General features: G+C 30.9%; 2 protein-coding genes across 2 annotated transcripts; both read left to right on the top strand.

The window, feature by feature from the left end:
• Positions 1 to 250: 250 nt before the first annotated feature.
• LOC146911220 (pentatricopeptide repeat-containing protein At2g20540-like) lies at positions 251 to 2014 on the top strand. The gene has a single exon (XM_085722883.1). The coding sequence runs from the start codon at positions 511 to 513 to the stop codon at positions 1762 to 1764; it is 1254 nt and encodes a 417-aa protein (XP_085579009.1). The 5' UTR covers positions 251 to 510; the 3' UTR covers positions 1765 to 2014.
• Positions 2015 to 13026: 11012 nt separating this feature from the next.
• LOC146911219 (anaphase-promoting complex subunit 13-like) lies at positions 13027 to 14803 on the top strand. Its single transcript, XM_085722915.1, has 4 exons — positions 13027 to 13134; positions 13273 to 13360; positions 13901 to 13954; positions 14475 to 14803. Exons 2-4 carry the CDS (start codon positions 13285 to 13287, stop codon positions 14534 to 14536), a joined length of 192 nt encoding a protein of 63 aa, XP_085579041.1. The 5' UTR covers positions 13027 to 13134; positions 13273 to 13284; the 3' UTR covers positions 14537 to 14803.
• The last annotated feature ends 503 nt before the right edge of the window (positions 14804 to 15306 follow it).

Raw genomic sequence — 15306 nt, 5'->3', positions numbered from 1 at the left:
GGATCTCGATTCTCTTCTATTTTTGTTTTCAATTTTTCTGTATTTTCAACCTCAAAAATTAAAACATACCAACCATTTTTTTTTTTAATTTAACTTTCATTTTCTCACCTATATTTGATGGTTGAGATTTCACTTTAGAACTAATGGAGAGAATTTTAAATGGTAATCAAATTTAGTCCTTAAATTCCCTTCAAAAAAAATTTAGTCCTTAAATTATTACTATTTGATTTTCAGCGCCAACTTCTTACCAGCGTTTTCGTTCACCCAGATACGTTAACTAGAGTCAAAAGATTGAAAAAAATGACCAAAGGCAACGGTGTGTGGATTTAAACGAGTTCACGTTCTTCACATACAAACCAATAAATAATTTTATATATGTTCCATTTTTCGTATCTATTTTGAATTACTATTAAATATCACATTAAAACCCTTGAAGTTTAAGGAAACGAAAGCCTATGATATATGATTTGATATGAAACATCTACTTCCAGTGTTGTCTTTTGTTAGAAGATGTGGAATTCATGGGCTTTAGCTATTAAAAAAGCTTATTCATCATCATCACCGATAAAAGCAATGCAACTATACTCTAAAATGCATCGCAATGGAGTTCCTATAGACACTTTCTGCATTCTCTTCACCTTAAAATCTTCCACCCGTTTACCCATCATTCATCACCTTCACGCCCATATCATCAAACTTGGTCTCACCTCTCATTTTCCAATATCAACTTGTCTTCTCAATTCCTACGTTTTTCTCTCTTTTCTTGATGCATGTATACTGTTTGATGAAATGCCCCAAAGGGATACAGTCACTTGGAACACCATGATTTTGGGGTATTCAAGATCGAGGGATGTTAAGAAAGCACGTGAGTTGTTTGATGAAATGCCGCATAGAGATATTGTTTCATGGTCTAACATGATTTCTGCTTACTCAAATGTAGGAAGCTATATGCAAAGTCTGTATATTTTTAGACGAATGTTGTTTGTTGAAGGAATAAAACCGGATCAGGTAATTGCTGGTTCGGTTTTATCAGGCTGTGCTCACATGGGGTGTCGTGGATTGTTAGGTGGAAAATCAGTTCATGGTTACATTGTGAAAAATGGGTGGGAGTTGAATGCGGAGATAGGTGCTGCTTTGGTTAATATGTATACTAAAGGTGGTGTTTTGAGAAATGCTGCAATGGTTTTGGAGTTGATGGATGAAAGAGATGTTACGTCTTGGACGTTGATGATTTGTGGGACTGTGCGATGTGGTTTTAATAAAGAAGCATTGGTTGTGTTTGAGAAGATGCAAATGGATGGAATTAAACCCAGTGAATTGACTTTCACCGGGGTGCTTAGTGCTTGTGCTCATGGTGGGTTTGTTGAAGACGGAAGAAGGTATTTCAAAATGATTGAGGAATGTGGTTTGAAACCAAGAGTTCAACATTATGCATGCTTGGTTTATTTGATTGGGAAAAGTGGGATGCTAGAGGAAGCTTATGAGATTATCAAAATGATGAAAGTGGAACCAGATGTTGTTGTTTTGGGTTCCTTCTTGTCAGCTTGCAAGGAGCACAAGCAATTTGAGATTGCTGAGGGGGTGATTGAGCAGGTTCTGAGGATGGCAAAGCCAGAAAATTATAGAGGGCTTTATAGCCTTATTGCTGATTTGTATGTCATAGGTGATAAATCAGAAGAGGCTGAAAGGATGAAGAAGTTGATTATTAAGGAACATTTGAAACAGGCCAAGGGGTTAAATTTCGACAGAAACGGATTAAGATAACCTTATCATATTTTTATTCTTTCATTTGCAAATCATAGTTCTTTCATTAGTTAATACTGACAACATATTTGAAGGTAGGGCAAATTCAGTTATAAGCCTATTCTTTTTATGCTTGTATATTGTAATACTTTCATTTACAATCTTTTAGATGGAAATAATATTTGAGAGAATTGAGTTCAGACAACCGAACTCCATCAATGCTCAATAAGTTTGATAAAAAATGTATGACATCATTTTTTTTATAGATAGGTCCAGCTTAATTAGTTTTTAATTACGTTGATCATACTAAAACATCCAGATAAAATTGGATAAAATGTTGTTCAATATTTTAATTATGTTGATCATACTAAAACATCCAGATAAAGACATTCCAAGTGTAGTTGGATGCAAGGGAGGAAGACATTCCGATGGTTAAAGACGTCCACTACCACCAACTCCACAACCCGACCTAAACATAAGGCATTGAAATAGATTTATTAACAAACAACTCAAAGATGGTTAAACAAATCTCTAAAGACCTCCTCAGTCTTTAACAATATCAATATTTTAAAAATTAATTAAAAAATGTTAATTAGATTTGTTTCCCTGTCTAAATTTGTTATCAAATGCATCCCTAACTTTATTCACTTAATTTCAAATGCAAAATTACCAATTATGTTATTATAGTCCATTTAAATACCAACACAGGAGCAAATCAGATTAATATTCTATAATTTTAGAGGTTATTTGAAGATGCTATTAATGTAGAAAACTATGTTGATACCAGTCCAAGAATTTCTAACAAAACAAAATGGATATTTATCTTTTACCATAATATCATACCTTTGAATTTATTGACAGTATATATTTATATTTAAGTTAACTAATTGTAAAGGATAAATTAATTTATTTTTTAATCGAATCAAGGATAAATTTACCAAAACAAGGTTTCGAATAAATTTTTTTTAATAAAATCGAATTTTTTTTTTGTAATTTTTTTGTTGATTAAGATTTGAATATTACTTGAGAAGTTGCAATTTAGTTGAATTACTTGAGAAAATCTGTATTTGGACATACAACTGAACTTTTATAATTTATGAAGCACAACACGTTGTTGACAATGACATGTAAACACCGGTAATAATTTAAGAAAAAATCAATTGATTAAATGTAATTATATATGTCGGTGTTGGACATGTCGGGCACCAGACACGCCTTCAAACTTATATGACACCGCTACATAGCTTATAATAGTGGATTGATTATTGTTCATGAGATGGGTCTTATGTTGGAGGATTTGTTCTGCTTTTTGTTGTTGACTTTTTAACACCATGTGCTTTGCTGTTCATCAGATCAGGAGGCACAACAAGTTAATAAGGATACTTGGCACGATCTTGCCCTGGGTCAAGAGTAGAAGTTTCAACTAAATAGTGTTAGTGTGGCATGCTTAGTAGTAAGTAGATGGTATTGCTTCTGGTTACTGGACCAGGCACCTTCCTTTCTATGTACGTAGACATTAAGAAAGTCTGGTTTAATTTCTAGTTGATTGTTGTCTTGAAAACACTTGTTTGTATTTTTGTTTTGAACTCTAAAGGCAACCATATGCATAATGATAGATTACTGTTCGCAGCACAAATCTGCAATAAATTTTGTTAATAACGTTTAGTTTGGGAAATGATTTAAATAAATTCTTCTTCTTTCTAAGCAAACTCGCATGTATTTTTTTCATCTCAAATCTTTTTCGTAAAGAAGCCTACCTTTTTTAATTGAAACTCGTTCATTGAAACCCACATTATGATTTGTCCTAAAAAAGCCCAGATTATTAATATATTAAATTGACAAAGGAGGAATCTTGATGTGTTCTTCAAAGAAATCTTCATCATCTTCATGTTCCAAAAATGAACTTAATATAACATTTTTATAAAAATTAATTATTATCTTCATGTGTTCTTCAAATGATTCTTCATCTTCGCCAATTTTTCTTACTAAAAGTTCATATCTAGAAAACTACAACAACAAGAAGATGTACAAATCTGGAAAATCACTACAACAATATAACCAACAATAAAAGGAAGTTGTGAAAAAATCAACTAAAATAATTCTAAAAAAAAAAAAAATACATAATGTTCATGCACTATTTTGAATACAATTAAGATATGGAACACGTGGTTTTGATGATGAGAAAATTTGAAGTGTGAATAATGCCAATGTGATTGAAGTTGGAATTAAGATACAAAACGAATTTTTCAGACTAACAAATTGTGAACATGGGTTGTATAACTTAAACAAAGTGAAATAATATTGAAGGAGAGAGATGGTGACAAAAAAAAAATATCTAGCATTAACTTTCCCATGATAAACAAAAAAAATCTAATGGCTAAATTAACTTTCTCAGGGTGGAAAATAACTCTTTTTTCCCATGATTAACCCCTCCCTAGCACTAGTACTCAAAATAGGCGTTACTTTTCATCTTCCGCATTTTTAAAAAACTTTTGGAATTGTAAGCAACAAAATTGCTTTTCATGTATGCATGCATGATGCATATATTCAAACTCATGCATAGAGAAATCAGACGTGCTTAAAAAAAATCCTGTATGAAGAGTTGTCGAAAGTTTTTCTCGTACATGCATAGAGCTATGATAGATTTTTGACAAAATAAACACATTGCAATCCGGTTTGTTGAAAAAATGGTTGAAAACCCAGCGGCTCCAAAAAACATTGAGTTGTATTTGTAGACCAAATATGCAGAAGAAAGCCATTAGCCAAGACAAAAGGAAGGACAACCAAATATTTCTTAAATTCTTAAATAATATATGAATCATCTCTTATATCCAGGCATGAATGACCAAAAAGGGGTAAAATACGAATCAAAAAACAACAACTGCAGCCGATAGGTATTTAACTTTTAATCCACAAACTCGTTACGAAGCAAAGACAGAAAGAGTAGGATTAAATTTATATTCAACAAAAAAGAAAATCATAGAAAGAAAATTGAGGGGGATAAGGGAACCAAGTTGGAAATTTATCTCACAATAACAACAATGAGAGAACACTTGGCTTGGAAAATTGAAGGGGAAAGGAAACCAAGACTGATGATAAAAATTTTAGGGAGAATATAATTCGAATTTTGTGAGATTAGAAATTTAAGTTGATAAAGTAACGCAAATTTGCATCCAAATAACAGCAAAAAAAAACCACTATTTTGTTTTATACATTAATTAAATTAAATGAGTCAATAAAAAGATAAACTTATATTAAAAATAAAGTACATTATAATATATATTTTTTGTTAAAAGTACTCATGAATTATTTTATAAAATAATGCTTAAATTAAACAAATTTCCAATATGGAAATAGGAAATGAAAATGAAAACAATGAAATCTAAATAAAAAAAAATTATCAATCTTAAGAATTTGGAAATGGAAACAGTTTTCAAAAATTGGAAAATATGAAATGAAAATAATATGTGTTTCTATGCAAATCAAACACCATCAAAATTTTTTATTAGATCATTTGAGAAAACATAAACTACATTTTACATTTACTGTGGGATCAGTGAAGTTTGGACTTATTTTGTTTTGATTAGTCTAAGACACATAAAAAACATATACATAGCCACAATTAAACTTAGGGCTAACTTCAGAGCAGAAAACCAACAACAATAATAATATGCAATGTATAGCCATATATAGCTCGACATCAACTCTGATCAAGGTATATTAGAACAATTAAACTTGGGATTAACTTCAACAATAATCATAATATGCAAGCACTAAAGTCAGTTTATTCACAAGCAAGTAAACATCAACAGAAAATAATTCAGGCTACACAACCAATAGCCACAAGCAAGCAAACATTAACAGTAAATAGTTCAAGGCTACATAACCAATAACCACAAAGAAAACATAAAGCAGTAAATGGTTTAAACAACTGGTTGGCAAGACCTTTTTTTTTTAATATGAAAATACTTATAAAGCGTATAAAGTGATGTCAGCCTATGATCATTTCTTTTCAGTGACCCGGGAATATCCCCGATGAAAAGTCTCATTCTGCTAAACATAAGGTGAGGCATGCTGCTATATGTGAGAGACATGATTATTTGTTTGATCTGTTGGACGATGTTGATTACCCCTGTGGTAATCTTCAGTGACTTTGCTGTCTGCTAATATCTTGCTATTTGTGAAATAGCCTAAAACAATTTTCTGGCTTTGTTTAAAGAGTTTTGCTAACTAGTGTCCTCAGAGCAATGGTTTGGAAACTATAAATAGAAAATTTGTCCAACATATCAAGCCAATAATCATGTCTCTCACGGATAGCAATGCGCCTCACCTTATGTTTAGCAGAATGATACTTCTCATCGAGGATATTTCCTGAGTCACTGAAAAGAAATGATCATATGTTGGCATCACTTTATACGCTTTATAAGTATTTTCATATTAAAAAACAATATATGAAAAAACAACATTACATACACCAAATCATAATTTAATTCAACTTCAGCCATAACATCTCTCCTATCATCAATAGTTCCCTTAACCTTCAATTCAACCCCTGAAAAGATGCGAAATGTAAGATTTCACAACAAAACTACAAATTTCAAACAATGACATAATAAATTATTGCAAGTCATTCTATTATATCACAAACCATCAAAACATAGCTAAGTGTTCAAAATCAAGCATAATGAATTAAACATTCTCAAACAACATTTATCAGCTAATTATAATAACAAACAACACTATCCAAAATCACACATATTTAGAAATGTTAAACTATGCAAGAACACATTTGAAGAGAAAAAAAGATAATGTTAAGCGTAAAAGGTGCTCACTTCCCAAGTGCTTTTTATCATAACGAAAACTACTACCCAAAACCCTCTGTATCTTTTTGTAACAATTGGTCATTTCCTCACTGATACTCTTCGCGTTATTCGAGGGCATATAAAGGAGAATCTCCTTGATATGTCCTTGAATGACGCAAAGAGTATCAGTCCTGGGGTCAACCATTATGAGTCTTGACTCATTTCCCCTATGCTTTTCCTGTTTCTCGAAACCGAACCGAACCAACCAAAACCGATATAGTTTGGTTTTGTTCACGGATTTTAATTTTCAGATCCAAAGATCTGATAAACCGAACTGATGCTAACATCACTCCCCATTTTAGTAATATTATCCTCTCTCACACACACGCACGCACGCACGCGCGCACTCACACACACACACACACACACACACACTTGTGATTAAGCTCAAAATTAAGTTCAACAAAAAATACTCCTTAATTTATTCACCTTCTCCTATCATCATCTCATCTCATCCCTCTCCCTCACACTCTATTTCATTTCTACTAAAAAGAAACACTAAACGTAAGTCTCACCTGATCTATTATTCCTCACCGTCGATGTGATCGTTCATCTCATGTTAGTTTTTTCATGTTAATTATACAAAGTAGTTTGAAAAAGAAAGAATAATGAAAACAAAGTTCTATGAAATATTTGAGTATGTTGTAGATATGAAATACAAATTTGTGAAAATATGATTTTTTTTTAATTGTATTTTCAAGCAAATCGATCAACCAAACCAATCCAAACCGAACCAAACCAACTAGTTTGGTTCGGTTTCTTTTTTGAAAAATAGTAAAAACCAAACCAAACCGAACCGGTGAAGATTTCATTGGTTCGAACTATTTTTTGGACCAAAAACCTATCCAAACCGAACCGTTACACCCCTGCTCTTGTTACTTTTTAGATTTTGGGTGGTTGCTTTGTTTTGGAAATATTTGGAGTTTGTTTGGGAGAAGGTTAATCCTGTTTTAATTTGGAGTTTGTTTTGGTGTATGTCTTTGTTTAGTAAGGGCCTGTTTAAAATGCTTCTCAACTGTTTTTTTGTTTTATAAAATTGTAAATTTTATAACTTGTTTGATGAACGTCTTTTCAAAATTTGTTTTTAAAAACTGTTCCAATTATATTATCTTAAAAATGGAAAACGGCAACGTTTCTCTCAATTGAGAAGACGCATAAATTTTCATTATTGGCATTTTAGTAAATATATTAAAAACTTAAAATACTAGAAACTGATTTAAAAATAGGATAATCAAACACTTTTTTAAACTTTATTCGTAAAAGTGATTTATAAAACAGTATTAAAAAACTAAAAAGCAAAAGTCAATCAAATAGGCCCTAAATTCTAAACTCATTTTTATCTAAAAACCTTAAATACATACATGTTGTAGGCTTGTATTTAACACATAAGTTCAACTAAATAGACAGTGAGTTTTTTCTGTTAAAAAAAAAAAAAAATTGGTTAAGAAAGTTTAAGATTGTGGTGGGGGGGGGGGGGGGGGGGGGGGGGGATGATAGATCAGTCTAAAACAAAAAATCTTAAAGCTCAAATAACACTTTAATTTACATTTTAGAGTCATTTTTTTTTACCAAAAATCAAACCCTTTTTGAGTTCTCTATAACTATAGTGTATATTTAAATTTGAAAAACAGTTCTAATTAATAACGATAAATTAAATTATTTTTTGACCAAATTAAGGATAAATTTACTAAGAAAAGGTTGGGTCGAATAATTATTTGTAATATTTGTTTTTTAGATGGACGAAACGATAAACAAGTATTTTTTTAGATAAACGAAATGAAAAACAACCATTAAAACTCATATGGACGAAACGATATACAAGTATTGTTTTAGATAAACGAAATGAAAAACAACCATTAAAACTCACTTACATAATTGAAGCAGATCGATTTAAATTGAGTGGGATATTCTTGCGTGTTAAACTAAGATTTGTGGACTGTAATATTTGTTTTTAAATTAAGCAAACAAAAATTATTTGTATTTAATATTAGAGTTGAGCGTTTATGTTCCGTAAACTTACTCAATTGGTAGGAATAATGTATGGTTATAATAATAATATGCAATGTATAGCCATATATAGCCCCACATCAACTCTGATCAAGGTATATTAGAACAATTAAACTTGAGATTAACTTCAACAATAGTCATAATATGCAAGCACTAAAGTCAGTTTATTCACAAGCAAGTAAACATCAACAGAAAATAGTTCATGCTACACAACCAATAACCACAAAGAAAACATAAAGCAGTAAATGGTTTAAACAACTGGTTGTTTCGGTGGTTTATAATATAATGGAATGAAATGTAGTAATTTATTAGTGTTTGTTATTGCAATTTTTGTTCTATGTATTTAATGTAAACTTGATAATATTGTTTGGAAATGTTTTATTCATTATGTTTGATTTTGAACACCTAGCTATGTTTTGGTGGTTTGTAACATAATGAAATGAAATGTAGTAATTTATTAGTGTTTGTTATTATAATTTTTGTTCTATGTATTTAATGTAAACTTGATAATATTGTTTGAGAATGTTTTATTCATTATGTTTGATATTGAACACGTAGCTATGTTTTGGTGGTTTGCAATATAATGAAATGACATGCAGTAATTTATTAGTGTTTATTATTATAATTTTTGTTCTACGTATTTAATGTAAACTTGATAATATTGTTTGAGAATGTTTTATTCATTTTGTTTGATATTGAACACCTAGCTATGTTTTGGTGGTTTGTAATATAATGAAATGACATGCAGTAATTTATTATTGTTTATTATTATAATTTTTGTTCTACGTATTTAATGTAAACTTGATAATATTGTTTGAGAATGTTTTATTCATTTTGTTTGATATTGAACACCTAGCTATGTTTTGGTGGTTTGTAATATAATGGAATGAAATGCAGTAATTTATTAGTGTTTGTTATTATAATTTTTGTTCTATCTATTTAATGTAAACCTGATAATATTCTTTGGGAATGTTTTATTCATTATGTTTGATTTTGAAGACCTAGCTATGTTTTGGTGGTTTGTAATATAATGAAATGACATGCAGTAATTTATTAGTGTTTATTATTATAATTTTTGTTCTACGTATTTAATGTAAACTTGATAATATTGTTTGAGAATGTTTTATTCATTTTGTTTGATATTGAACACCTAGCTATGTTTTGGTGGTTTGTAATATAATGGAATGAAATGCAGTAATTTATCAGTGTTTGTTATTATAATTTTTGTTCTATCTATTTAATGTAAACCTGATAATATTCTTTGGGAATGTTTTATTCATTATGTTTGATTTTGAAGACCTAGCTATGTTTTGGTGGTTTGTAATATAATGAAATGACATGCAGTAATTTATTAGTGTTTGTTATTATAATTTTTGTTCTATGTATTTAATGTAAACATGATAATATTGGTTGGGAATGTTTTATTCATTATGTTTGATTTTGAATACCTTGCTATGTTTTGATGGTTTGTAACTGTTGGATGATGCTGATTACCTTTGGGCCAGTATACAATGACTCTGCTTGACTTGATTACTGATGTCTTGCTATTTGTGACTCTCTTTGACTTGACTTAACTGTTGTTTGTTTTTTAGGCTTTGGCTCGTAGAGCACGCCGATTGACCCCCCTCTACGAGCAAATCAATGGGAGAATGACCGGAACTCAAGCTGTTTGTATATTTGACAATAAGGAGTGTATTAAAGCGGTGAAACTTTGTTATAAGAATATCCAGAGAGCCGTAGGAGGCCCAACTCAAGTTAATCTCCATGGATATAATAGTTAGTTTCGTTTATACTTTTTAAATTTTTATTTTATCGTATTACTTTTAGATGTCTTGTGCTATTGTTTAGGGGTGTAAGTGGTTTGGACAAAACCGATGAAACCGAACCAAACCGAAAAAATATCCGACCTTGTTTAGTTCCGTTCAAAACCGAACCGAACCAACCAAAACCGATATAGTTTGGTTTGGTTATCAGATTTTAATTTTGAGATCCAAAGATCTGGTAAACCGAACCGATGCTAACACCACTCCCCATTTTAGTAATATTATCCTTCCACACACACGCACACACCCACACACACGCGCGCGCGCACACACAAATACTTGTGATTAAGCTCAAAATTAAGTTCAACATAAAATACTCCTTAATTTATTCACTTTCTCCTATCACCATCTCATCTCATCCCTCTCACTCACACTCTATTTCGTTTCTACTAAAAAGAAACACTAAACATAAGTCTCACCTGATCTATTGTTCCTCACCGTCGATGTGATCGTTCATCTCATGTTAGTTTTTCATGTTAATTATACAAAGTAGTTTGAAAAAGAGAGAACATGGAAAACAAAGTTCTATGAAATATTTGAGTATGTTATAGACATGAAATAAAAAATTTGTGAAAATATGAATTTTTTAATTGTATTTTCAAGCAAATCAATCAACCAAACGGATCCAAACCAACTAGTTTGGTTCGGTTTCTTTTTTAAAAAATAGTAAAAACCAAACCAAACCGAACCGGTGAAGATTTCATTGGTTCGAACTATTTTTTGGACCAAAAACCGATCCAAACCGAACTGTTACACCCCTGCTCTTGTTACTTTTAGATTTTGGGTTGTTGCTTTGTTTTGGAAATATTTGGAGTTTGTTTGGGAGATGATTAATCCTGTTATAATTTGGAGTTTGTTTTGGTGTATGCCTTTGTTTAGTAAGGACCTGTTTGAAATGCTTCTCAACTGTTTTTTTGTTTTATAAAATTGTAAATTTTAATAACTTGTTTGATGAACGTTTTTTCAAAATTTGTTTTTAAAAATTGTTCCAATTATATTATCTTAAAAACTGGAAAACGGCAAGGTTTCTCTCAATTGAGAAGACGCAGAAATTTTCATTATTGGCATTTTAGTAAATATGTTAAAAACTTAAAATACTAGAAACTGATTCAAAAATAGGATAATCAAACACTTTTTTAAATTTTATTCTTAACTAGTGTTTTGTAAAAGTGATTTATAAAACAGAATTAAAAAACTAAAAAGCAAAAGTCAATCAAATAGGCCTAAATTTTAAGCTCATTTTTATCTAAAAACCTTAAATACATACATGTTGTAGGCTTGTATTTAACACATAAGTTCAACTAAATAGACAGTGAATTTTCTCTGTAAAAAAAAAAAAAAAATTGGTTAAGAAAGTTTAAGATGGGGGGATGATAGATCAGTCTAAAACAAAAAATCTTAAAGCTCAAATAACACTTTAATTTACATTTTGGAGTCATTTTGTTTTACCAAAAATCAAACCCTCTTTGAGTTCTCTATAACTATAGTGTATATTTAAATTTGAAAAACAGTTCTAATTATTAACGATAAATTAAATTATTTTTTGACCAAATTAAGGATAAATTTACTAAGAAAAGGTTGGATCGAATAATTATTTGTAATATTTGATTTTTAGATGGACGAAACGATAAACAAGTAATATTGTTTTAGATAAACGAAATGAAAAACAACCATTAAAACTCACTTACATAATTGAAGCAGATCGATTTAAATTGAGTGGGATATTCTTGCGTGTTAAACTAAGATTTGTAGACTGTAATATTTGTTTTTTTTAGGGAAGTAATATTTGTTTTTAAATTAAGCAAACCAAAATTATTTGTATTTAATATTATAGTTGGGCGTTTATTTTTTTTTGAAGAAAAAGTGCTTATAACATTTCATTAATGATAATAGTTTCAATACAATGTGGGATAACATAATAAATGTTGGGGCTAGCTAAAGAAGTGGCTTCCCTTGCTAACGCATGAGCCGCCGCATTCGCTTGTCGCCTAATAAACTCAACCCTTGAGTTTGTGAAAGAAGAAAACAATTCACGGCACGCACCAATGATATTTCCAAACTCTGTAACATCCGTCGTGCGGGAATGAAAAGCATCTCTCGTGATTTTGGAATCAATCTCAAAATCAACATGATCGAATTGCATGTCCGTTATCCATTGGAGGGCATGATATAATCCCAAAGCTTCACCGATTTCTACTGGATAAATATGATTAAATTGATGCACCTTAGCTAGCACAAAAGTTCCTGTGTCGTCCCGAACACAAATGCCAATACCTGTGCGATGGAAATGTTTCGAGAAAGCCGCGTCTACATTGCACTTAAACCTTCCAACACTTGGTGGCTGCCAATGAGTGTTTATGTTTCATAAACTTAATTCAATTGGTAAGAACAATGCATAATTATATAATTAAATGTTAACGAGTGCTCCCGGTGCACTCTTTAAGCACCTAAAGTAGTAAGATTTTATGAAAGTTTGTGCATTTATTGCTTTGGAAATCGAAATCTTTACTTTTTTTAAAAGAATAATTTTCTTATTAGGAATGCTTAAAGAGTGCGCGGGGCACTCGTTAACAAAAGCCTTTATATAAAACATTAAAGTTAATAAATTTGAATACACACATTGTTCTTAATCTGAGTGAAGGCAGTTTTAGTGGCAATTTGAAATTGATTGATCGATTCGCTGAGTCTCAGTCAGTCAGGTTCCTTATCTCTCTTCTCCAAATTCTTCTTTCTCTTCATTCTTTCATTCGTTCATTCGTTCTTTACCAATTTCAAATTATCCCTAACCCTAACCCCCAAAATCTAATTCTTGTCGTTTTATTTTGTGTTATTAACAGTGTGGAGAAAAAATGGCAGAACTGAGTTTGGGAATTCTAATTGACATTGTTGATGAGGATTGGATGAGAGACATTCTTCCTCAAGATGGTATTTTTTTTTCTTCTTTAATGCATTTTGTTCTTATTTTGTTGAGAAAAAAGATATGCGCCGTCAGTGTATACTAATTTTACACCAACTTCAACTACAAATAGATTATTCGACAGTTATCTTTAAAAAACAGTTGCAAAATAAGGCTACATAGCAAAATGGTTAGTTCCAATTAGACAACAGCGTAAAAATAGTTTACACTGTCGGTGCATAACCATTGTAAATGAAATAAGAAGTTGAATCATCTATTGAGAGTCTTAAGCAGTCTTACACATTCTGTTTATGTAGTCTTAAACATTTTGTTACACCCATCCCTGTCCTATATTGTATATTGATAAATTGTCCTGAACTGACGGTACATATTTGAAAATACGTGAATAAATGAACAAATATAACAAAGTATAGATGGTTGGTTTACTTGATCTACAAAGTACGAAGAGAATGTAAGTTTAGGGATGGATGAAATTGGTGATATTTTCTTTTAACTTGATAATTGATATCCACGTGGGAATGTAAATCTGATGTGTGCTGTTTTTACAGATCTTCCACTGCCTCCAACACTGGTTGTTCGGACAGATGATACTGAGGACTCAAGTATGTTCTTAATTCATTGACTAAAGCAGTTACATTTGTGGATACCATCTTTCTTGAGCTTAGTTTATTAAAACATCGTTGTATTAAGCACACGTTGATTTGGTTGATGGGAAGATCTAATTATATGATTGTTGATTAAAATTTAATTTTACTTTAGAAGTTGCAATTTAGTGGAATTGCTTCAATGAAAACATGGTTGTTTAAAAGAAAATGTGTTCTTGGACATGCAACTGCACTCTTACAATTTATGATGCACAATGCATTACTGACAGTGTGGCATGTAAACAACGGTCATAACTTAAGAAAATTGAAGTGATTGATTGTAACTATATATGTTGCCATGTTGGTGTCGGATACAGACACATGTTGGACACTGAACATGTTTTCAAACTTATATGTCGGGGCTACATAACTTATAATAGTGGATTGATTATTGTTCATGAGATGGGTCTTATGTTGGAGGATTGTTTCTGCTTTTTGTTGTTGACTTTTTAACACCATGTGATTTGTTGTTAATCAGATCAGGAGGCACAACAAGTTAATAAGGATGCTTGGCACGATCTTGCCCTTGGCCAAGAGTAGAAGTTTCAATAAAATAGTGCTAATGGGTCATGCTTAGTAGTAAGTAGGCACCTTCCTTTCTATGTATGTGATAGACATTAAGAAATTTCGGTTTCATTTCTAGTTGATTACTGTCATAAAAACACTCTTTTGTATTTTTGCTTTGAACTCTAAAGGCAAACTTATGCATAATGATAGATTACTGTTGCGAAGCACAAATCTGTAATAAATTTTGTCAACAGTGTTTGGTTTGGGAAATAAAAGGATGGAGTGAGAGTTTAAATAAAATCTCTTGCCTTTTTGGAAATTTGGAGGGAATTATTTCGTCCCATCCAAAATTGAGGAGGAAAATGACTTATAAATTATAATTCACGATTTGGTATTATATTTTTTAAAGAAAAATGTTATTTGTTTCGAATGGTAACATAACAAAATTTGAAGAATCAATGTAACATATTTTGATTGGTTAGCCTGGTTTGGTACTGTGTTCGAGCTAAATAGCATGACTCATTTTTAAAATTCAAAGCCATCTTTACACTCTTGGTGCTATAACACCATTTCAAGCTTATTCACTTGCGTCCTGCAAAACTCAATTTGCATTATATCATTTAAAATCATATCAATCAATTTGTTCGGTCTATTTTCTTTCACCTTTTATAAAAGTTGGTACCAAATATCTTTCTGTACCCTCCAATTTCTTCCAACCATATATGAAAGTCAGTTTTAAGGTTTGCTTGTTTTGTGATTTTTTTTTTTTTTTTTTTTTTTTTTTTTTTTTTTTATGTTTTCGC

This window comes from Medicago sativa, chromosome 7, assembly GCF_051527215.1.
Source record: "Medicago sativa cultivar Bolivia chromosome 7, Bolivia_mono, whole genome shotgun sequence".
Taxonomy (NCBI): domain Eukaryota; kingdom Viridiplantae; phylum Streptophyta; class Magnoliopsida; order Fabales; family Fabaceae; genus Medicago; species Medicago sativa.
This window is presented reverse-complemented; position numbering and strand designations above follow the sequence as displayed.

Bases quoted from the DNA above. Each gene is read 5' to 3' on its own strand.
- LOC146911219 (XM_085722915.1), top strand. From the start codon at position 13,285: ATGGCAGAACTGAGTTTGGGAATTCTAATTGACATTGTTGATGAGGAT. The intron at 13,361-13,900 runs GTATTTTTTTTT...CTGTTTTTACAG, and splicing joins AGACATTCTTCCTCAAGATG to ATCTTCCACTGCCTCCAACA. The intron at 13,955-14,474 runs GTATGTTCTTAA...GTTGTTAATCAG, and splicing joins AGATGATACTGAGGACTCAA to ATCAGGAGGCACAACAAGTT.
- LOC146911220 (XM_085722883.1), top strand. From the start codon at position 511: ATGTGGAATTCATGGGCTTTAGCTATTAAAAAAGCTTATTCATCATCA.